Source organism: Chanos chanos, chromosome 6 (assembly GCF_902362185.1).
Source record: "Chanos chanos chromosome 6, fChaCha1.1, whole genome shotgun sequence".
Classification (NCBI taxonomy): Eukaryota; Metazoa; Chordata; class Actinopteri; order Gonorynchiformes; family Chanidae; genus Chanos; species Chanos chanos.
In genome coordinates, this window is record NC_044500.1 from 21,988,718 (window position 1) to 22,011,197 (window position 22,480).

At 43.8% G+C, this 22,480-nt stretch overlaps 1 protein-coding gene across 1 annotated transcript; it reads right to left on the reverse strand.

Annotated features, from left to right (window-relative positions):
- Nucleotides 1–3,589: 3,589 nt before the first annotated feature.
- Nucleotides 3,590–22,214, reverse strand: brca2 (BRCA2 DNA repair associated). Its single transcript, XM_030778157.1, has 25 exons — nucleotides 22,181–22,214; nucleotides 21,845–22,096; nucleotides 21,325–21,353; nucleotides 21,085–21,196; nucleotides 20,921–20,976; nucleotides 20,212–20,296; nucleotides 19,134–19,808; nucleotides 17,293–18,354; nucleotides 15,469–16,857; nucleotides 15,269–15,376; nucleotides 15,114–15,183; nucleotides 14,770–15,017; nucleotides 14,292–14,482; nucleotides 13,996–14,183; nucleotides 13,577–13,747; nucleotides 13,018–13,387; nucleotides 12,567–12,722; nucleotides 11,973–12,120; nucleotides 11,786–11,898; nucleotides 5,926–6,118; nucleotides 5,408–5,574; nucleotides 4,929–5,067; nucleotides 4,451–4,704; nucleotides 4,108–4,243; nucleotides 3,590–3,960 (listed from the first exon to the last, which is right to left on the reverse strand). Exons 1-25 carry the CDS (start codon nucleotides 22,212–22,214, stop codon nucleotides 3,590–3,592), a joined length of 6,717 nt encoding a protein of 2,238 aa, XP_030634017.1.
- Nucleotides 22,215–22,480: the final 266 nt, after the last annotated feature.

Below are 22,480 nucleotides of genomic sequence, written 5' to 3' on the forward strand. Positions count from 1 at the left end.
CACCACAGTAATCGCAAAGCTGAAGCGACATTTCTCGACACATGGTGTTCATCGCTCTGTCATGACTGACAATGGGACCCAGTTCACTGGTAAGGACTTTTCAGACTTTGAATACAGATGGGACTTAAGACACATATGTAGCAGTCCTCACTTCCCACAATCAAATGGCCTTGCTGAGCATGCTGTAAGATCCGCTAAGCATCTCCTGGAAAAGCACGACCATGATGGCACGGATCAAGCTGCCCTCATCCACGCTCGCAACATTCCCTGTGATGGACTCCCCTCTCTTGCTCAGCGACTTCTGTCTAGACAGACCAGAACATTTCTACTGGTAACCAAAGCCATGCTCCAGCCTGCCTTCCACACTAACGTGAAAGCCACTATCACAAAAAGAGAACAAGGGGGGAAGCATATCATGACCGCAATGCCCAGTGCCAGGTCAAACCGTCAGGGTGCAGACGGCATGTGGTTTTGACAGGTTAGCAAGAGTAGAGAGCCCAGCTCCTCAGGCTAACAGCTACATAATAACATTCCAAGGAACCAGGTCCATCAGGAATTGCTGACAGCTCCTCCAAGTTGATGAATCCCCACCAGCCAGCTCGGAGTACGACCTGCCACAAATGCCCAACTCAGCAGCACCTAATCCAGAAACTGTCCCAAATTACACTACACCACTCACACGGCCCCTTGTCACACCAGAGGTCACCTCAGGTGATTCATGTGGCAGACAACCTGTGGTGACTTGCTCAGGAAGAGTCAGCCACCCCAACCAGCGTTATCAGGATTATATCACAACTTAGCCCAAGTGACTGACAAAACTAAGGTGTGCACCTTGTAAAACATTATTCCTCCAGTGGTTGCTTTCTGAGTTTCCCTGTTTGGTTATTCTGTACCTTGTTAGTTACACGTGCCATTTCATTTTCTTCTTGTGTGTGAGTTTGTCAGTTTCCAGTTACACATTCACTATAACATTCAATGCAATGTACTCTCCCACAGTACACATTCACTAAAACATTCACTACATTGTACCCTCCCATAGTACACATATTCTATAACATTCGTTATAACATTCATAACATGCATGGCCTGCTGCATGCTTCCAGCGCAGATGGGAAGAGTTGCATATGGCTGCCCTGCTCTCTGTCTCTTCTCTTTGGGTGAGAAGTAGATATGGGTCTTAGCAGCCGTTACACAACGCTTAACGTACTATTTCTCAGCCAGTGATTATTAATCCAGAAAACCATCATAAACTACAGTGGAGGGGCCAAGTAATCCAGTCATCCTAACAGAGTAGTCATCACTGAAACGAGTCAGTGTGTAGATACACTGACAGGATAAGGAAACCCTCAGCTGTCTGAAACCTACCTGCACTCTCCTCTCTTTCTCACCTCCGTCATCTCATGCTCCCATCTCACAGTGTTGGACCATGAGAGCAGAATAAACATGTGAGGATTAGGTTGACTGAATGAACTGAAAAATAAGTCTTTACCATTGAGACATAAAACATTGAGCATCTGCGGTGGGGGGGGGGGGGGGGGGGGGGGGGGGTGTATTTGTGTGTGTGTGTGTGTGTGTGTGTGTTTGTGTGTATACATAATTTTTTTTCTTTTCTTTGTTTTTTTTTAAACCAACAGAGTTTCAGGTTCTGTGAATGGCTGAAAACCAGTCAGTGGGAAATAAGATCTCCCTCACTGTCCAATTCAGGTTTTTAAAATATTAGCTTGAATCTCTGTATAATAGTAAAATGATCAAAATGAATTTACCCCTCTATTTAGCCTCAACCTTGGTTAAAATATTTACTGTAAAACAGTGACAGGCCAGGATATGCCCAGAATCATTGCATTCATTGTCAACAGAAGGTAACAGCTACAGTTTAGTGAAGGTCCATGTTTTAGGGAAGATGTAAGCAATGTTAAAATAAACTGAGTTGCCCTGGCAAACAATAAAACGATAAGAAGGAAAAGTTGAAACCTCTGAATATTTAAGTCACATGCCAGCAGTAACCGCTCTGAAAGCCCAGCTTGCTAAAACAACTGGGTTAAGAAAACGCCAACAATTACATGTGCTCATAAAACGTTAACTCTAACGTCAGCTGAAAATTTTTTGTCTTCATTCTTTATCTATACAGGGTTTGCATTCAAATTAATCCTCCAATTTGAATTAGGGATGATTGAAATCTAGGGATGACTGCACTAAGTATTTTCCAACACTTGTATGAAACAGTTTCCTCTCCCAAAACCCTTATTAATTGTGCGTTTTTCTGCAATTTAAGGGTAAAGAATACCCCTGTGCCTGAAATACTCTGATTTTAGGTTTCTCTTTGTCATGACACATGCCATTTTCAACCACGGGTATTTTCAGAGAAGACCACAGAGGCAGCTCTGCCAATTCCTGGCTTCAGTCTAATTTTGGATCAGTCAGAACACACAGTGTGGCCCTGGCCTGCTGGTGTCTGTCACTGAGAGAAAGTGAAGGGCCATTGCTGAGAATGGGAATGAGAGGATGTTGGTTCAGCTAATTCTCTAAAATTTGATAACACACACTGGACTGAAAACGGCAAGACAATGGGCACTGAAGATAGCTGACAGAGACTGTGGTTGGTTAAATATAGCATATTTGTGATTTTCCAACGAATTCTTCACATGATGGGGTTCCTGAATTTTAAAAAGCTCTAAACAGATTATTATCTGGAGCGACGTGGCCTCAGCCCTCTGTATATTTTGTGAGGCTAAATCTAGATCAGTAACACAAACATCAGAGATACAAATATTCTATAACACCAAACATGCAGAGGAAAACTGGCCCTAGTACAGCTCTCAAACAAAAAAAGAAGATCTAAGATGCATGTACCATATTATGAGATAGTGGTCAGTTTGGTTTGGAAAGAGATCAGTCTGTCAAACATTATTTTTCCAATATCATTTTCATTACTTGTGTTACGGGATCAAGGAAGAACATTTTATCATCCTGTGCATTTTAAGCTACAAAAACAACCCCCTGAATGCAATCTTCTTTGACCGCAATGGACCTCTATTGCCACCTGCTGTTAAAAGAGAGGAGCAACATGCCTCTGTGCAATAAGAATCCTCCAGCTAGACACCTTGATTCTTTAGTCACCCATTACCACTTGATTAAGAACTAAAACACTTTTAAAAGCTTTTTTTTTTTTTTTTAATACAGTATTATACCATATGTCATTTTAGATAAAGTGTTAGAAAAGAGAAGTTGCAAAGTAACAGACCACTTTTAATCATAAATAATTCACAGTTTTGACATGGTCGTTAACATAAACAAGCTTTATAACTGAACAGTGCAGTGTTTTTGAATGAGGATGTATGGTATACACCCTCTCTGATATCAAACAGTCCTTTTGTCTCCCATCACCACAGTAGAACTATGGAAACCACACAGTCCTCCACTAACCCAATCATTTAACAACACAACGACAGAACAAGACTGGCCTAAATACGAAACACGCCCAAGCTCCCTCTGCACCTCATCTCTCTCTACACAGATCCTCCACCCTATGTCTGTGGGGGGGTTCTCAAGACCCCAGGAAAGGGAGTCTTTGTGCTCTACCTATCTGAAGCTAACTGGGTTTCACTGCTCCGCCAGTTTCTCCCACTCTGTCCAGCAGTGCCTGAGTATTGATCATAGCCATCTCCTCATCGTTTACCCAGTCATCTTCCACTGGGGGGGGTGCAGTGCAGCCTGCAGGGGCAGTGTGCCCCACCCGGGGTGTCTTACAGCGCCGTGGAGGGTTAAAGGTCTTGCTGACACAGGGTGAGATGACAGTGCCCAGGGGGCTCAGGGCTGGTGGAGAGGGAACTCGCAACAGGTAGTCCAAAGATCTTTTTCTCTTCAGTGTTTTAGGGTCTTTGTTCTCTGGTGTGTTCAATGATGGGTGTGGTCTCTTGTTCACTGGGAGGCACTGAGACAGCTCGGTTTCTGCCTGTGGAGCTGGTCCCTGCAAAAGACAAACAAAGAAATTCTGTGTTTGCTCTGTGGGATTATTTAGAGGTTTCTAGAGTTCTGAGTGACATCACAGTGTTTAACCATCAAACTGGATTTAAAGCAAACACTGAAAAAGTGATAAAAAAGAGACACTCACGTTAAAACTGCTGCTTGGTTTGAGCCTGACTGGCATCCCTGGGGTTCTGGGAAAGTGAGCGGTGTTGGATCCTCCCAAGGGAACCAGGCTGGAGAGCTTCTCCTCAGCAAGGGTAAAGAAATACTCTCGACCCTGCTCCACACATGGCCCAGAACCAGACAAACACATGGCCCAGAACCAGACAAACACAAGGCCCAAACAGAGTCAGGAACGCATTTTCAACATTACTACAAGTGGTGACTGACATTAAATTACATCACATGACTTCACTAGATTACATTACAAAAAATTCATTAAATTACATTACACAAAGTTCTAACAGGGAAGGGACTGATTTACCTGAGCAAAGGTTTTCAGTCGTCCTGTGGCCTCCTGTAGGTGTGGCTCTTTGGGACTGGTGGAGAAGAGAGCTAGGTCTCCTGCATACAGACAGGGTATAGGTGCCCTGGGCTGTTTTAGCTGGAGGTTACTTATAGCCAGCAGAGCCAATGGCTTTACAAGGTCATCCAATGCTAACTGAGTGAGACTGCTCTTGCTCCTCACAGAGACAAAGTTGTGGTTTTCATCCACCAGGTACAACACTGGAGACGTACCTAAGCACAGGAAAATTCACACAACAGGTCAATCAAGTATTACATGCTTACAGCCCTATAGACACTTCCCTCCCTCCCTCACTTACACACTCTCTCTCTCGCTCTCTCTCACACACACACACACACACAGAGCCCCCCCCCCAACACACACACACACTCCTTTGAGAAGGAAACGTGATATGCAGAAGCTGTAACAGTTTTTTATTATTTAGGGAGATGCCAACCATGTCTGTCCAAGATGGACACCACGTATCCTACAATGTCCACTTCCTCACATGGACTGTGGAAGGCAGGGTTTTGAAGATCTTTGAAGTTGGCCGACTGTCTCGCCTGGAAACGATGATGCAGCCATTCTGGACAAACCTGAGTGACCAGACATTTATCATGACCTCGTAATGACAGCACAGAAGCATAAACACTGTCTGACAGAGGGACTGTCTCAAAAGAAATTCCACTTCCATTGGAATATGTCCCTACAACAAAGGCTACGAGCTAACATCTCAGAATGGCATTCGGAGACAGAGCCACGTTTGATAGTTTGAGGCAGCGTATGAAATTTCTCTACATTTCTATTCCTCCAATGCTGTATCACCTATGTTTACGCCTCCATGAGTTTATTTTAAATGAATCTGACCATGCATTTTGGTCAAAGACAAACAAACACACAGATACTACAATCCCGAAAAAACATGCTCTCTCTTACCTGCATTCGCTCAAACTGGGTTTTCTTTGTGATGGTGAACTGAGTGGTAGCCTTGCCCGCTTGCTTCTTTCCCTCTGATGTAGAGAGATGACAGACTTTATACCTGCTGCCTTCTCTCAGTAAAGCACGCAGGTCTGGAGAAGGGCGCCAGATATTCAGTGTGTACACTGGAATTAAATCAACATGATGGCATCAGTCATTCCAAACAGCTGAGAGTCACAGACCCCTAGCTCTGTAGTATTTCACAAAGCGAGTCACTGATGGTAAAGCTACATATACACTGCGAAGAAAGAAAATGTGTTTTAAAGACAGTGTCAGATATAGACCCACCAACGACTGAAGCCACATCCAGAGAAAATAGCCCTAATACACCACTGACATGTAGGAGAAGAGCATCTCTGTGGTTATCAGTGACAGATGAATTACATAAGGTGAAAACAGAGGCAGATAGTAAATAAAAAAGCCAGTTACTAAACATCTGGGGGAAGACATGTTTTTACATTATTGTGTAAACTCACCACTGCTGCAGTGTGTGTCTGAGGAGTCACGGACGCTGAGTTTCCACACAGGGGTTACGTCTCTGTCAGGGCAACACCCCTCATTCTCCTGGACAGCCTTACGAAACTGCTCCTGCAGATCAGTGTGCCTTCTCTCCGCGAGGACTCGCCTGTAACTGCTCAGAATCTCCAGCTGCTTCTCACTTAGATGGGCCTGTGTCACATTGTCATAACACACTGGTACTGCCTGCTCTCACTAACTGCACTTCTGTAGTATTTGTTTCCAACAATTTGTGATAGTGCACCATTCATTTAATTAGCATAGCAAATATGTATATATATTGTTGCCATGGTGCCGGCATGAGAGGCAGTCTCTCCAGTAGCTCTGTCTGTGTAGTGTGACCTTTCACTTTTTTTTTTTTTTTTAATGTCTTTCACTTCTAACTTTTTAACAAGTCATTTTTTTTAAATGAGATCAAATATCGTTCATGAAATTACATACTTCTTAGTTAACTGCATTATTCAACTTGATCACACTCCGTCTGTTTAGCTTCACTGGTTTGTTTTTATTTAAGTTATATCTCGTTCTATCCTATGGAAATGGCCTTTTCTTGTCTGTAAGACAGTGGTGTAAACCTTGTTTTTTCAGTGGCACAAACCTTGTTTTTTCAGTGGCACAGCTGCTCTCACTCCGAACAACGCGGCACGCCAGCAATGTTTAGCCCATACTGGAGGAACTGAGGTGCAGATCCCGGGGCTACAGAGCTGGCGCTAAGCTTAAGGTCAAACTAGTGGCAAAGTGGTGGAGGTACAAGCCCTCTATATCATTGGTAGTGATGGGGGAACGTGAACTCGCCAACAAGACCAACGAGCTGTCTGCCCTGGTGAGGAACCAGAAGATTTACAGGGAGTGTAATTTATTGTGTTTCATGGAAACATAGCTAACCAGCAACACTCCAGACACTAAATGTGGATTTACCTGGATTCACTACTGTGACAGCGTACAGGGGCACTAAGTTAAGCGGCAAAGGCAGGAGACTCGCACTCTTCATTGACATCAGGTGGTGCTACCCAGGACATGTAACTGTTAAGGAGACTGTCTGCTGTCGGGACATCGAGCTGCTGGTGGCAAGGAGCCGACCATATTACATGCCCAGGGAGTTCTCACACGCCATTGTTGTTAGTGTGTACATCCCTCCACCAGCGCATGCAGAGACGGCGTGTGACCTCATCCACTCCACTGTCGCGAGGCTACAAGCACAACATCCTGAGGTCTTCATTGAGATTTCTGGAGACTTCAATCACGTCACACTAGACTCTACACTGTCTACCTTTTCTCAGTTTGTGAACTGCCCCACCAGGAAGAACAGGACAATAGACTTCCTCTGTGCTAATGTAAAGGACGCATACAGTGCCACCCCCCATGCCCTCACTGGACAAATCTGATCATAACCTGGTCCTTCTTCAGCCCCTGTACTAGCCACGTGTACAAAGGCAACCCACAACCACACACTCCTTCAGGAGATGGTCTCCTGAGGCAAAGGAGGCTCTGAGGAACTGCTTTGAGTCTACTGACTGGATTATGCTGCAGGAGCCATATGGTGAGGACATAAAAGCAGTCACACACTGCACCACTGACTACCTAAACTTCTGTATGGACGTTGTCGTTCCCATCAAAACTGTGTGCTGCTTTCCGAATAACAAGCCTTGGATTACCAGCGACGTCAAGAAACTCCTCAACAAGAAAAAGATAGCGTTCAAAGATGGAGACAGGGGAAAGATCTGAAGCACATTCAGGGGGAACTCAAGGTCCAGCTGAGAGAAACAAAGGAGTCATACAGGTAGGAAGGTGGAGCAGAAGTAGCAAGAAAACAGCATGAGGGAGGTCTGGGATGGAATGAAAACCACCATGGACTGCAAAAAGAAGAGCAGTAGAGCATTAGACCAGGATGTGGTGAGAGCAAACCGGTTCAACCACTTCTGCAACAGGTTTGATAGCCCTGTTCCTGCTGCTACAGCCTGCCCACTTATCACCCCCACACCTCTTCCCAAAGCTACTGACGCCTATCCAGTTCTCAGCCCCTCATCTCCCCCATCAGCAGCAGATGTACCACTCCCCCAGGCTGCCATCACAGACAATGTAACCCCCCTCCCCCCATCATCACTGCAGATCAAGTCTGGGGAGAGCTGAGGAGACTCCACCCCAGCAAGGCAGCTGACCCGGACAGGTTGTGCCCAAGAATGCTTAAGGCCTGTGTTGTCAAACTAGGGGAGCCCCTTAAACAAGTTTTTAACCTGAGTCTGCGACTGGGGAGGGTCCCTGTACTGTGGAAGACACTGTGGCTGTGTCCGAAATGGCATACTAGCGTACTGCATACTACATACTAGCCTAGTATACACTGCGTACTGCACACTACTCCCCACGCTAGTATGCAGTATGGTACAATTATGAGACGTTTCGTGTAGTGCACTACACTACATTGCCATTGTTGCTGTCCGCCATGTTTTTTGAAAATTTTCGGAAAGTTAGAGGTTACCGCGTTGCATCATGGGATGCAGTAGGCAGCGAAGTGAGCTCGGGATGTATACTAGAAATTTTCGCCAGAGTAGTACATCATCCGGGTAACTGTAGTGTACTGCAAAATTTTTATTTTTCACGTACTGCATACTACTTACTACTTTTACGTCATAATTAGTATGCGAGTAGTATGTAGTATGCCATTTCGGACACAGCCTGTGTCTCATCCCAGTTCCCACGAAGGCTCACCCCAGTGTGCTGAGTGATTTCAGGCCAGTTGCCTTGACGTCACATATAATGAAGACCTTGGAGCGGCAGCTGCTCAATCTCCTTAGACCTCAGGTCCACCAAAGTACTTGACCCACTGCAGTTTGCTTACCAGGAAAAGGTGGGTGTGGAAGATGACATACTCTATCTGCTACACAGGGCTTACTCTCAACTAGACAAGGGGAGTAGTGCTGTGAGGATCATGTTCTTTGATTTCTCCAGCACCTTCAACACCATCCAACCCCTCCTTCAGAGAGACAAGCTGACAGAGATGAAGGTTTACTCACACCTGGTGACTTGCATCACAGACTACCTCATGGGGAGACCACAGCATGTCAGGCTGAGGGACTGTGACTGTGTTCAGTAGTTCTGGTGCACCACAGGGGACTGTGCTTTCCCCTGTCTTGTTCACCCTTTACACTTCTGACTTCAAGTACAACTCTGAGTCATGCCACATGCATAAGTTCTCAGATGACACTGCGATTGTGGGGTGTATTAGGGAAAGACTGGGGGTGGTAGTACAGGAGCGTGGTGGAAGACTTTGTGAAATGGTGCAGGTCGAACCATCTGCAGCTGAACACCTCCAAGACCAAAAAGATGGTGGTGGACTTTCGGAGGCCCAGGAGCCAACTGCAACTGGTCTCCACTGAGGGGGTCGATGTGGAGGTGATCAGGACGTGCAGGCACCTGGGGCTACAGCTGGATGATAGACTGGACTGGTCAGCGAACACTGATACTCTCTACAGGAAGGGGCAAAGCTGGCTCTATTTCCTGAGGAGGCTGGGGTCCTTTAACATCTGTAGGAAACTCCTGCTGGTGTTTTACCAGTCGGTTGTTGCCAGTGTTCTTCTCTATGCTGTGGTGTGCTGGGAAGGCAGCATTAAGAGGGATGCTATGCAGCTGGACAGGCTGGTGAGGAGAGCTGGCTCTGTGGTTGGCATGGAGCTGGATTCCCTTATGTCAGTGGCAGAGAGAACGACCCTAAAAAACTCTTGGCCATCATGGACAATGACCGCCACCCTCTGGACAGCACAATCACCAGGCAGAGGAGTATGTTCAGTGGCAGACTGTTGTCGTCTCAGTCCTGCTCTAAAGACAGACTGAGGAAGTCTTTTGTCCCCCAGGCCATACATTCTATTATTTTATATTTTATTATATTACATTATATTATATTCTTACATTCCTATATTACTCTTGCACTGTTAATCCCCTTGCATTTACACTAGAGCCCGACCAATATAGCATTTTAAGGCCGATATCGATTTCGATATTTGAGGATTTTAAAAATCTGATAATGATATATGGGCTGATATTCTTTTTTCTTCCCGAAACATATAACATGAACAAAGATTTTCCCTAACATTTGTTATGTGTAGTCATTTAAGAGTCCTCAGCAAGACAACATGACATAATACTGTTTAAAAATAAATTTGTTTCATTGTCATAAATAGTACACTGAACAAAAGTCAAACTATAAAGTTTTGACAAATAATGCAGTAAACTAATATATTAACCTAGAGTAAACGCTGCTGTTGAATGCCTGATTGTCTGCAACTACGACTTGCAACTTTTGGGATTTCACACTACACAATCTCAAAGAAAAGCTAGATAACTTGGTTTGGCTACCACCAAGCCATGTTGAGATGTGTCCTCTGGTTTAATAATTTCCAATGCACCGACTGTAACTACAGACATGCAAGTCACAGATATATTTACCATTGCTTCATTTAGGCAGAATAACTTAAACTCTATCATTTAATTACTCATTAATGTTAGCGGTCTACCACTGAAACACTGCATTAGCTAGCTTTGTTTGTAACCTAATTTAGAAATGGATAGCGTTATAAGCTGCTGTAAGGGATGTTGCCAGATCATTTTTAGAAGTGATGAGGGATAAATGATAAGACAGTTGTTTGTTTACTCGCTAGAACTGCCCCACTGTTTCACAAATAAACCTACAGTCAAGTTTGTCGACAGCGCCTACAACACTCAACTACCGTAACGTTACAGTACCGGCTTCACATTACTGCAGCAAAACCACGCATGACCGACATGAGTGTCATAACATGGTTGAAGGATCCATTTGTAATATTCACACAGAATATATTGGTAAGACTTGTTTAACGGAATATTATAAATATGAGATGGTAACAAGTATCCCTATTGGATGCTAAAGTATGGTTGATTGTTTTTGGTCCACAGCATACGCAGATAGTTTGTCAGCACAGTCTCAGGGTGTGTGAAACATGCCTTCCTGCAAGACAGTCATGTTTGCTTCCGAAACACCAAATAAATACTTTGAGTAGTAGCAAGTCATTGTTTGGAATTAATCTAGGTACATATTGGACGAAACAAGACACCATCCTCTGTCTCTTCATTTGTTTTTTAATTGTCATTTATTGGCCATTATAAATGCCGATACCGATTTATCTGCAATTAGCTCAATATCACGTGATAATATCAGCACGCTGATTTATTGGTCAGGCTCTAATTTGCACCACCTCCACTGGCACATAATACATCATAGTGATAGTCTGGCTACCAGAACCACTACAGAGAGCTATCACTTCACTGCTGTGTTTTTGTTATTCTAGTGTGTGTGTGTCATATAAGCTACTGGGTGCCTACATTTCCCTCAGAATCACTAAAGTATCTATCTATCTGTAACAGTAGCCAGCGGATGCTGCGCTGTGCAATGAGTAGACCACGCTCCCCGACACCTCAAGAGGTGTGCTGGCAACAGATGCTAGCACCAATGAGTTTTAGCTTGTTTGCTAGTGCGCCTGCCTCTCATTCCCAAGGTCGTGAGTTTGAGTCCGGAGCGGGACTGTGCTTGTCCACAAACAAAGCTGGTTACATATCTATCTAAACATATTCATATTCAGCACTGTTCTGACAGGTTTGGACATCAACATCCCTAAACACTTTCCTGTCAGCTCACACACCAGTCCCACCGTCTCTCTGATTCACGTCTACTCTACACATCTAAATCATTTGACAAAACCACAGCTTTCACTCACTGGACTGGACCAAGAGACTGTGCATTATTTTCAATTAAGAAAAAAAAAACTGCTCTGATGTTTATTGTATAATTACCTCTAAATAAAGAGGGTCAGCCTCCACTGCATCATAAAGCTCCTCTCCATCCTGCATGGCCTCGATCTCCAATACACTGAGCGTCCTCATCCGGCCACGACATTTACTCTTCCCTGTCAGAACAAACTGGTCAAATGATCTGTATGAAAATACATATGAACTACGGCAGATTTAAGACCATTCATACCGCGCTCTTCAGATTCAAACTGGGCCTGGATCCTGGAGAAAAGCAGCTCCATATCCTTCTGTCTGGTTTCGCTGTGTTTTCTGGCTTCCCTCTCTTCAGCGCGGTCGTTTCGGAACACAAACACTCCACTGGACTTTTTTTCCATCCACTGTTTGACACAAGAAGAGTAGGAGTTTCTAGGCAGGTTCAGACAGATTAAGGGTCTTGATGCCAACTGGGGGCTATTTATGATAGTGTTGTTTCCATCTGTGTCAATGTTAACCACACATCAGTCTTAAATACTACACATCACAAACTTTAGTTTTTTACTTTCTAGAATGAAAGAACTCAAGGTTTCTCAAGGTATGCTCTGTATTTTTACATCCTGTGAAGTGTGTTTGTTAACGTAAAGCATGGCTGTTAAATCGAACCTCAGAGAAACTTTACACGTCTTCTGTTGTGCACATTACCACCAAACCTCTACATCAGACTGTAAGTGGCCATACATCACTCTGAGATTATGTCCAAACATCTGTAAATATGTTCTTAGGTTATGACAGACCTGTGCTTTATCACTGTAAAGAGCACTGAGTGTGAACTGTTTCTTTTTCACACCTGTGTAGGATAGCTCCGCAGAACCACGATGTCCACACACCCCACCGAACCTCCGTCACTGTACAGCGAGGACAGAGAGAGTGGGAACGGCCGCGGGTCACGTTGAAAACCCAGCCTGACATCCCAGCGGGCACGTCTGGTACTGTTTGCCCAAATCTACATACACAGACTCACAGCTGTGGAAAACACTCAAATTCTGCACTATAGAGAACTGCTGATTAGAAACTTGAATTATGTTATACTGTTTACTTGTTTATCTACTTGGTCTTTTCTGTTCTGGGAATGTCGGGTGAGTTCCTAACATGGTTAACAGCGGTAAGGTGGTTAAGATATGTCCTATACAGACAGAAACTACTGGGGACAAGTGGAGAAGAATAGGTGGAAAATCCCTATAGACTCAAAGGCTGTAAATGAAAACCCCGCTTACAAAGGAGTGATAGTGCGTCCTCACCTTCAGCATGAGGGATTCAGGAGCCTCAAGAGGTGAGCAGGCATCTTGGGATCCAACCAGCTCCGCTCCATGTGTCACTATCTTCCCTCCGACAGCCAGACGGCCTTTCCGGAGCATGGCAGAGAGCGGAGGGTCCAGTAGGGCTTTAATGGTGTACCAGCCATCTGTGACCCAGACTATAGCGGACAGTCCTCTACTGCCCACTCTGCCTGGGCTGGGCCCGTTTTCAGCATAGCTCGGGTTTTCTGCGCCATTAGACAATGTGGCAATGCCACAAACACACAGCACAAGAGTCTTGGCTGGGGTGTCATCTCTCTCCATGATCTTCTTCAGAGCTGATCTCTGGCAGTGGTCCACCTCCACATCATATCTGAACAAACAAAAACAATATGATCCACACGGAAACCCATCTACAACCGAGTCATTGCAGAACCGTCTAAACCTACCCAACAAGAGTAAACTGTGTCTTAATGTCACAAAACATGAGACTGATTTGTAAATGAATGCTGATCTGTGCTGTGTTGTTCCTGAGTGGTTGTTTTTGGGGAAATGCACAGACCTATATTTGAGCTGCAGTAGGACTCTCTCCAGCGTAAGACAGCGGCCGCCCATCATGGCCGGGAAGGATCGCTCCATAGAGGCCAGTTTCCACACTATCCAGCGATAGTGATTATACACCCAAGCCTCACTAATCAGCCTGGGGTCAACGCCAGGTGTGTCACACAATGCTCTGTTAAAGGAGACAGTTCATTTCATTAGACTTCATCTCTGTCCTAATCATGTGGTCTAACCATCAACATGACAGTCCATAAATTAGCAGTCCAACCAGCCTTCCCTGATGACTAAAACACCACTAAATAAAGCTGAAACCTCATCAGTTCACACATCAAAACAGCAGGTATTAATGTACTTGTCTGGCATTTTGTATAAAGAGCTTGACAGAGTAATATAAGTCTATATTATTGATTGAATGACAACCTGAAGAACTCTTCCTTTCCCACAGTCAAAGCATTGTCTGGAATCAGCCATCCACCGTCTCCCACCCTAACACCTCCAGCATCAACACACACATTGCGACCAAAGAAGTGCTCAAACTGAAACCGAAAAGACTCAGCGTTCTCACTGCTGACCTGAATCACCTGGTATGGTACACCACACTCATACAGCTGGAAAAAACAACAAAATAACAACTGTCAAGCCAACGATGAGGACAAACACTGTCCCCACAGAGCCTTTTGGCTGATAAACGAGAGAGTCTTGTCTAAACACTTTACCTCTCGCGACGTGTACCGAGCTGGGCGTGTGAGTCCAACCGCCTCCCTGACAGATACCCTGGGTAACCCCGAGGATTTGGCTAGAAACAAGCTGCCGGGCACAGGTTGCACCGACTGGTGTTTTTTCTTTCTGATTCTCATGTCCTGCACGTCTCGAGCAAGTTGTACTGACTGTAAAATCTCTGCTTGGCCTGCAGACACCCAAAGCACAAACAATGTAACAAATATTCACACATGATGGTACAACTTCAATTCATAAATGACATTTTAGGCTGGGCTAACATGGAAAAAATGTATCATTCAACAATAACATTACATTCAACGGCAAACATTCAGCATGTCTGTTCTGGTTAAATGCAGGGCTTAAACGAGTTACCCATTTCATTATTCTGCTCCTCCAGAAGCCCTTCTCTTTCTCTTTTCTGTTCAGCGTTACATTCATTTCCAAGTTTCTTCTCATCATTATCTGTGATGATACTTTGGAACTCCAGCCTCTTCATAGGGTGTGAGTCTGGAGAACTGTGGAGACTGCGCTCATCTTTTTTCTGAAGTGGAGGAACAAACATACTGGGGTGTTTGGTTGCCTTCTGGGATACACAATTTTTCTGGACATCAGTCTTGCCATTTTTTCGAAAAGGGGGCACAAATGCAGCCTTAGAACTGCAAGGCTTGCTGTTCAGAACAGCAAAGCTTTCTGGCTTATTTGGTTTGTGGTCCACTGCAGTCCTGCAGAACAAAGTGAGAAAGAAGCCTATTGACTTCAAATGGATCTCATCTAATACAGAGAACAAAGGACAACACAGCAGTTAGATAAAATTTCACCTGTCTGGGTGTGTGACGTTCGGTCGAAGAGGAACAGTGTATTTGAAGACCCGCCTATCTTTAAGAGTTCCTGTAATAGTAATCATTAGATAGTAAGAATGTTATCCACAGTGTCACATACCAACATACAGCTGGACTACAAAACCAAATCTCACCATTTGGACTGCTTCTCACAGGTATACAATCAGAGCATCTTACATCATCTGTTCTCTGGGCAAAATCATCCAAAAGTCGTCTTTTCAAAGGAAGGTGATTCAGATTTTCTTTAAAACAGAAAAACAGTTAATACTAATAATTAATATACAGGAGGTACTAACATATAAGCTTGACAGCTCTATAACCAAAAAAGCCTCACCTTCAATAATGCTGGAATCTAGCATTCGTTTTCTTGTTCGATTGTTTAGCTTGGCAGGAGCATGGTTGTGTGGACTCTCTCTGATTACTCTGCTCACTGAAGTGGCCTGCTCCCTGAAGCCCTCATCCTCCAGCAGGGCTTTGGCACAGGCCTCTGCCTCCAGCTGAGAGAACTCCTGCTGTGTGTCAACGATGGTGCCGACACCTGCAGCCACTGGATCAGATTTCAAAGAGGAGAGGTCTTTTTGAGTAGTGGGTGGGGCAAAACCTTTGTCAGTAAGACTAGGGAGCAAAGGGACAGAGTCCTTGGACTTCTGTGGTTGTTCAAGAAGATCAGAACAGTCTCTGAACCTCTCCAAGGCTTCCCCCTGGGCTTGTCTTGAAACACACACCCTTTTTCCACTGGCTGTGTTGAAACCAAATTTGTTTATTCCTGGCTTATCAGACTCAAAGTGCTCATCCTGTAGGCTATTAGATATTCCTGGAACAATACTGGCACCAACAGGAACTCTCTCCATTATACTACTGCTCTTACCATCTGGACCTCCGATGCAAGCTCTTTCCTGGTGTCCTCTGTGTCTGTCTGAATGTTTCTTTTCCCCACTGGTTCCCCATGTTATTGGTTCCCCAATATCACTGAAATCATCATCATCGCAACCCATAAACATGGATTTTGCCTCCTGAAGTGCTTTTTCTGATATAGTCACCCCTTTACCACTAGCAGTGCTGAAACCAAAACACATCTTCTGACCAGGGTCTGGTGCTGAGTTTTTCATACTATCTACAAGAATTTTCTCAGATTCAAATGTTTTATCATCACATTCATTGAACATATTTTTTGCTTTTTGTAGTGCTGTTTCAGAAATAAACACCTTTCTGCCACTTGCTGTACTGAAACCCCCTCCTTTATTAGTAGCGCTGGTTTCCATCTTTAGATTCTCACACTTTTTCATTTCTTTAACATTTTCACAAAAGGATGTATCATCCAAATCAGCAAAAAGAGTTCTGGATTTCTGGATTGCCTCTGTTGAAACAGAAACACTTCTCCCACTGGCCGTGCTGAAACCACAGCTGGACCGAAAGTAACATATTTCAAACGAAGCTGTTGTGAATTCTGCTCTGGGATGTTCATTAAAACCTCTGTGACTCTGTGCTGTCTGAGAGATTTCAGGAGCAGCCACTCCTGTCCCATCCTCTGTACAGTTGCCCTTATCATTACTGTAATCACATTTAACACCTGACTTCTCCAGTTCAGTCTGTGCAGTGGCTGGGGAATCCAAGTCTCGGTCTTTGAAAATGGTCTTTGCCTCCTGAAGGGCTTTTGTTGAGACAGTCACTCCTTTCCCACTGGCCGTCATGAATCCATTACCAAACTTCTGCTTAAGGCCCTCTGGATTATTATTAGAGACATCCAAATGTAACTTTGCGCTTTCATTCTTTGTTTCTGTCTCATTTGAGCTGTCCAAAAGGACAAGCATTTCCTCAAGCATATGACAACCCCGGAGAGATGCTGTTAGCACTGGCTTGGTGCTGTGTTGGTCTTCTGAAGAAATGATTGTCCCCCTCTTGTCACCAACATGTGTCAAAATTTCTGTCTCTTCAGAAATGGCAGCCTCTCTTACAATTGACTGTGCATGTAGGAGAGCATTCTCAGGTATTTCCACCATCTTCCCACTTGCTGTACTGAAGGCAAAACTGCTGTTCAAAGAATGATTCCAAATTGAATCTGATTTTATGTCTACAGCTTCTGTTTTTTTTCCAACGTTTGTAATTCTATTCTTGTTTAAGTCTTCGTTTTTGTCCCCCTTGGTCAGATTCATCTCACTTGTCAGTTCAAGTTCACTTTTTGTGCCAGAACCCATGGAATTTCCTCCAGTGCCACAGTGCTTTAGATTAGCATGGATCACAACACTGCTGGCCTGTGGGGTTTTTTCAGTGTTGTGACCCAGCTCAGCTCTGAAGATTGATGGTAATGAAAGGATTCTGCCAGAGCTGGGACAGGACTGCTCTTGTTCCCTTGCTGCAATGTCAGGCATCTTTTTATATGCTTCAGCAAAACTCTCGCTGCTTTCATCTAAATCTGCAAACAGAGTCCGTGCTGTGCTGAGACACCTCTCCGACACTCTTAAAATCTCCCCTCTGCCTGTTTTAAAGCCAACATGAAATGACTTTCCTAAATCTGTATCAGACGATCCTTTAGTGGTAGTTTGAATACTTTCAGCCCGAGTACATTCAGGTACACTGTACAGGTGAGCACTGGGAGGTGAAGGAGTGATTCTACACCCAGTCATCACTCTGAGTGCATCCTCCTCACGCATTTTTCCTGTTCTGTCATGTGACCCACTCATATCTACACTGTGTTTTGATTCTTCTTGGTCTTGCTCACCGCAAAGACTGGTAGTGGGTTTATTAAGTATTCCTGTCATCACATGATGTTTTCTCATCAACTGTTCATCAAAACTATCATCAAAGTCAATGCCTGAGAGGATGTCAGCATCCCACTCCTTTTCAAAAGGCTGGGAACCCTTATGGTGAGGGTCAGAACACTGCTTTGCTGCTTTGAACTGGGTGAATTCGTACTGGCTGTCAGCCTCCTCCAATAAACTGCACAATTCTGATACATCAGCTTTCTGTGATGCAGTCAGTAACTGATGAGTGAGGTTCTGGTGAGACTGGGTCCCAGAACCTTTTTCTTCTGACCTGATGTCTGCTGTTTTTTTACATGTTGGGTTTAACTGCTCAGAAATTTCAATACATTGTTTTCCTTTCAGATCGTGAGTTGATGATGTTAAAAAAGGCTCGGGTTCTATATCTTTGAAAAGGCTCTTTACTTCCTGGGAGGATGAGCCATTCCTTATCCCATCTGCAAAAGTTTTGAAACCACGTTCTCCAAGTGAAGAAAAAGAGTTTTGTATTTTCTGGACATCACTTCTCAGATTTGATATTCTTCCATCCCTCTTTCTTTCTTTTGCTTTGCTTATTGTTTTTGATGTGTGATTAGGGGAGCAGTCATTTTGAGGATTTAGTCTGGTTACAGCCTGCTTGCTTTGCACTTGTGCAAACAAGCTTCCATCTGAAGCAGAATCATGAGCTGCACTGTATTCCTGAAATTCATCCAATGATGTTTTGGTCCCCTCCTTTGCTTCTTGGGATATGATCTTATTGTTTGTCATTTTGACCCCTGAATGAAACTGATCTTCAACATGTCTAGAATATCCCAACCTCTGATCCAGGTCAGAGGAGTCAAGATCAAGACTTTGACTTTTGCCTTCTATGTCCTCCATTTTAGATGTGTTACCATGTTTCACAGACTTGTCACCTATACCAACATCTTGACTGAAATTTTCAGAAAATGCCCTGCAAAGCTGGGTCATGTCAAAACCACAGTCTTCACTCAGAGTGGTGGGAACAACAGTTTCCTTTGTTGCACTTCCTTTTTGTACAAGTTCATTTCTAATATCCAAACCTGACCTTGCGCCGCTTTCTTTTGCCACTGCTGAGAGAAGTGTCCTTTGGTCCAGTGGTTTGTCATTTAAATATCCTGTTGATGAGGGGAGGGGAAATTAATACATTTTATATAGGGATACACCAACAATACGTTAACTAAACAAAGTACACGGGAACAGAGAAAGACCTTACCTTGCTGTGAAACTGAAGCTGATGTACCTGGTAGAAGACTGCCATGGTTTACTTCTGGTTTTGCAGCATGGGAACTTGTAACATGATACACAAACCTCCTGGGAGTTCTGATGAGTATTGAAGACGGGGACACCAAACACCCCGGAGAGTTCAGCTTCTCAGCCATGGAGACAGATAACTGGCTGGTCTTCTGGCTCCTGGCAGGGTCAAAGGTGACATCATCAGGTCTGTCTGATTGATTTACAACACACTTGTTTAGAGGAGCCGACTGAGTTGGACAACTCTGATCCGAGGTGTCTGAGATTTCAGATAAACTTATTGGGGTCCACTGTATACAGCCAAATTCTGTCAGTTTCACTGAATTATTTGTTTCACTAGCAGCAAAACCTTGTTTTTTGTACGTGGCTCTCTTTGGTGTTTCATTTAGTTCTTTGGTTCTCTCCGCTGGCAGAGCCTGGGGATTCTCCTTGGCAGATTCACTCTGTGCTCTCTTAATTCTCTCCTTGTTTTTAACCCTGCGTAAGGCCGGGCCACTGTTACTGAAAAAGATGGAGAGAACATCCTCTGCTCCATCCAGAACATTCTCAACAGTAGTGCGAACATCCCCATCCGAAATAGCATGTGGCACCTTCTGCTCCCAAACGTTGTTAATGTTGTCAGGAGAACCACACAATTTTCCTCCATCATCTTGGCAAATCTCATCTGATGGTGTAATGACCACAGGAGAGAGAACATAAAATAAAGAGTCAATACCATTACATATAAAGCCTATAAATCTTATTCCTTATGTTAACATTCAGATGATACATTCAGAAATACCCAGGTACAGTTGAAGGGATTCAAATTTATGCAATGGTATGAAACAATTTACTCTCACTAGTTTTAATTAAGGAAATCACACACAATTTTAACTTAGTCACATTTTAGAGAATTCTCCAATCACACTCATTTTCACCCATGGCAGTCTGTGAGTGCTGGGGTGTGACGGCAGTGGCCACGGTCAATCAGGTGAAGGGGATTTGAGAGAAGTGCGACTCAGACAAACGCGGGTGACAGACGCGGGTGACAGAAAGCCTTTGCCTGACTCTCCTGTTGCATTACTCACCATCAGGACACGTGGCGGTGTTCTCCGTCAATGGCTTTGCACCTGTACAGCTATTTGTGACTGATGGAAAAAGTTCCCGCACAAACTAAAACATAAACACAGATGTTTATAAAGGGATAACACAAACAACAGTGAAACACTTTAAATTAAAAAGCTACAAAGTCTTGTAGCTTTTCCCATGTTTACAGAGAGCAATACACAGAAAAGGTGATTACATCCTTTAAATTTTGTGGGAAAAACAGAATGATAGTCTTTGTTCCTGTGTGAAGCAGCTGATCAGCAGAATGCTGAGGTATGGTATTAGGCTGAATTACAGTGAAGTCTAAACAAGCATCAGTCAGAGTTATGGCGTCAGTCAGAGTTATAGCACCGATAAAGCTATATCAAAGGCTGCTGGGTCAGATATAGCCATTTGCCAAGTGTGTACATGCTGTATGATGCACGACAGGACTCAGCACCACCAAAGCAATGTTAACAGAAAGAGGCCCTGAGAGAGCATGGGAGAGGCCCAGGGGTAACCCAAAATCTCTCAATCTGCCAAATCCTCTCTGTAATTCCAAACATATCTCTGAAAATTAACAATCGTATACACATCAGGCATAAACAACTTTTAACGCATCCACCGAAGTTACATAATGTAGCATAGACAATATGTAGATAAAACAAACTGACAAATGTTTAATTTACTGGATGTCTGAGCTATACTCACAATAACATTCTTGTCATGGGAAGGTCTTGTAGGAGAAGACTGGTCTTCTTTATTTGCTACCAATGCAGAATAAGTAAGTAAGTAAATAAATGAATATACTACAGTAAATATGTGAATGGTCAGTCAGCACAGAGATCACAGAGTTCCTAAGCAGTGTTACTTACATAGTATGACGGTGGGTGTTATGGCAGAGGGAGTGTTAAATGAGCTGGACCAGGACAGGTCAGGGTTGATCTGCGCCCCAAGGCTCTCAGAGATACGCTTAGCAGACTGTGCCTTCAACACAGCAAGATTCAAGTCACCCACAAACTTGAGTGACGGTAATTAATGATACCTTTAATCATCTCAATATTTAATAATTAGACACCATCATTAACACTTCAGGCAAAAATCATCTGTCTTACCAGAGAGCTTTTTGGTGTGTCATTCAGCCCTGTATTTATGGATGAACACAAATATTCAAGTCAAACACAGAACCCTTAACCTTTGGACCCCTTAATACAGTACTTCACTGAGAGGTTTAAATCATGTAATGGAACCAGGCTGAAAACACACAGAATTCTTATCAACTGGACTCAAAGTTTATCTCTTACCTAAACATTCAGTGGGCTGTCGTGTTCCACAGGATTTAAATGGCTGACTGAAAAAGTTTGGAAATACATATGCTAAATACATGGGTCCAAATGTAATACTCATCAAAACAATTCCCCCAGTACCAGTTTTTCTGCCATCCATCAGAAAACACCTTGACCTCTTAATTACCTGTCTTTTGCAGAGCCAAATATAAATGGACTTGAGTCTGCCCATGGCACCATGTGAGAAGCTCCCACTGGACCTATGTGATTCACAACAAACACTGAATAAGTTTCGACTTTGACACCTTACATTATTTTTTTCCACATACTGTCAATCACACCTCGCTACCTTGATTTGGAGTGTGGGACTCTTCATTCTGGGTCAGATCCGGAGAGCACAGTCCCCTGTGCTGAAAGAGTTTGGGTGTGGAGAACATCTGACTGCCAAAGACCCCCCCTGGAGTTTTACCGATATCATTCTGTGCGTATGATGAAAGGGGGCAGAGCACCTCTGCTCTATCAGCAATAACAGCACCTCCATGCCCGTGTGAGGCTTTCGCAGTCAACTCCTCAAACCAGGCAGGATTAATCTGCCCAAGCTCTTGAATGGGAAGTCACATTAGAGAAATAACATTAAAACTGTATCTGTGTGAAACAGTAACATTAATACAAAAAGAATAATTACCTGTGTCCAAACGCTGACTGAACACTTCAAACATAACGACCTTTACACCCTTCAACGTAGAGCCTAAGACAAGACCTGAAAAGAGACTACTGTAGGGGTTAAGACAAAATCAGAGAACAACCGCCCATATTTGAGTATTTCTAGTCAGTCAATGCTTCATTCATCTGACAAATCTTTCCTCCAAACGGAATTTGCTTTAATCAACAGGTAAAGAATCTGTGTTTTCAGATGTGACGTTATTCCTCTTAGAAAAAGTCCAAGGTGGCATTACTACCAGCATTAGAAAATCACGATTAAATG

Bases quoted from the DNA above. Each gene is read 5' to 3' on its own strand.
- brca2 (XM_030778157.1), bottom strand. From the start codon at position 22,214: ATGTTTGAAGTGTTCAGTCAGCGTTTGGACACAG. The intron at 16,858-17,292 runs GTGAGATGAATC...ATAATAATCCAG, and splicing joins AAGTGAACTTGAACTGACAA to AGGGCCTTAAGCAGAAGTTT. The intron at 3,961-4,107 runs GTGTCTCTTTTT...TGCAGGGACCAG, and splicing joins AAGCAGCAGTTTTAACGTGA to CTCCACAGGCAGAAACCGAG.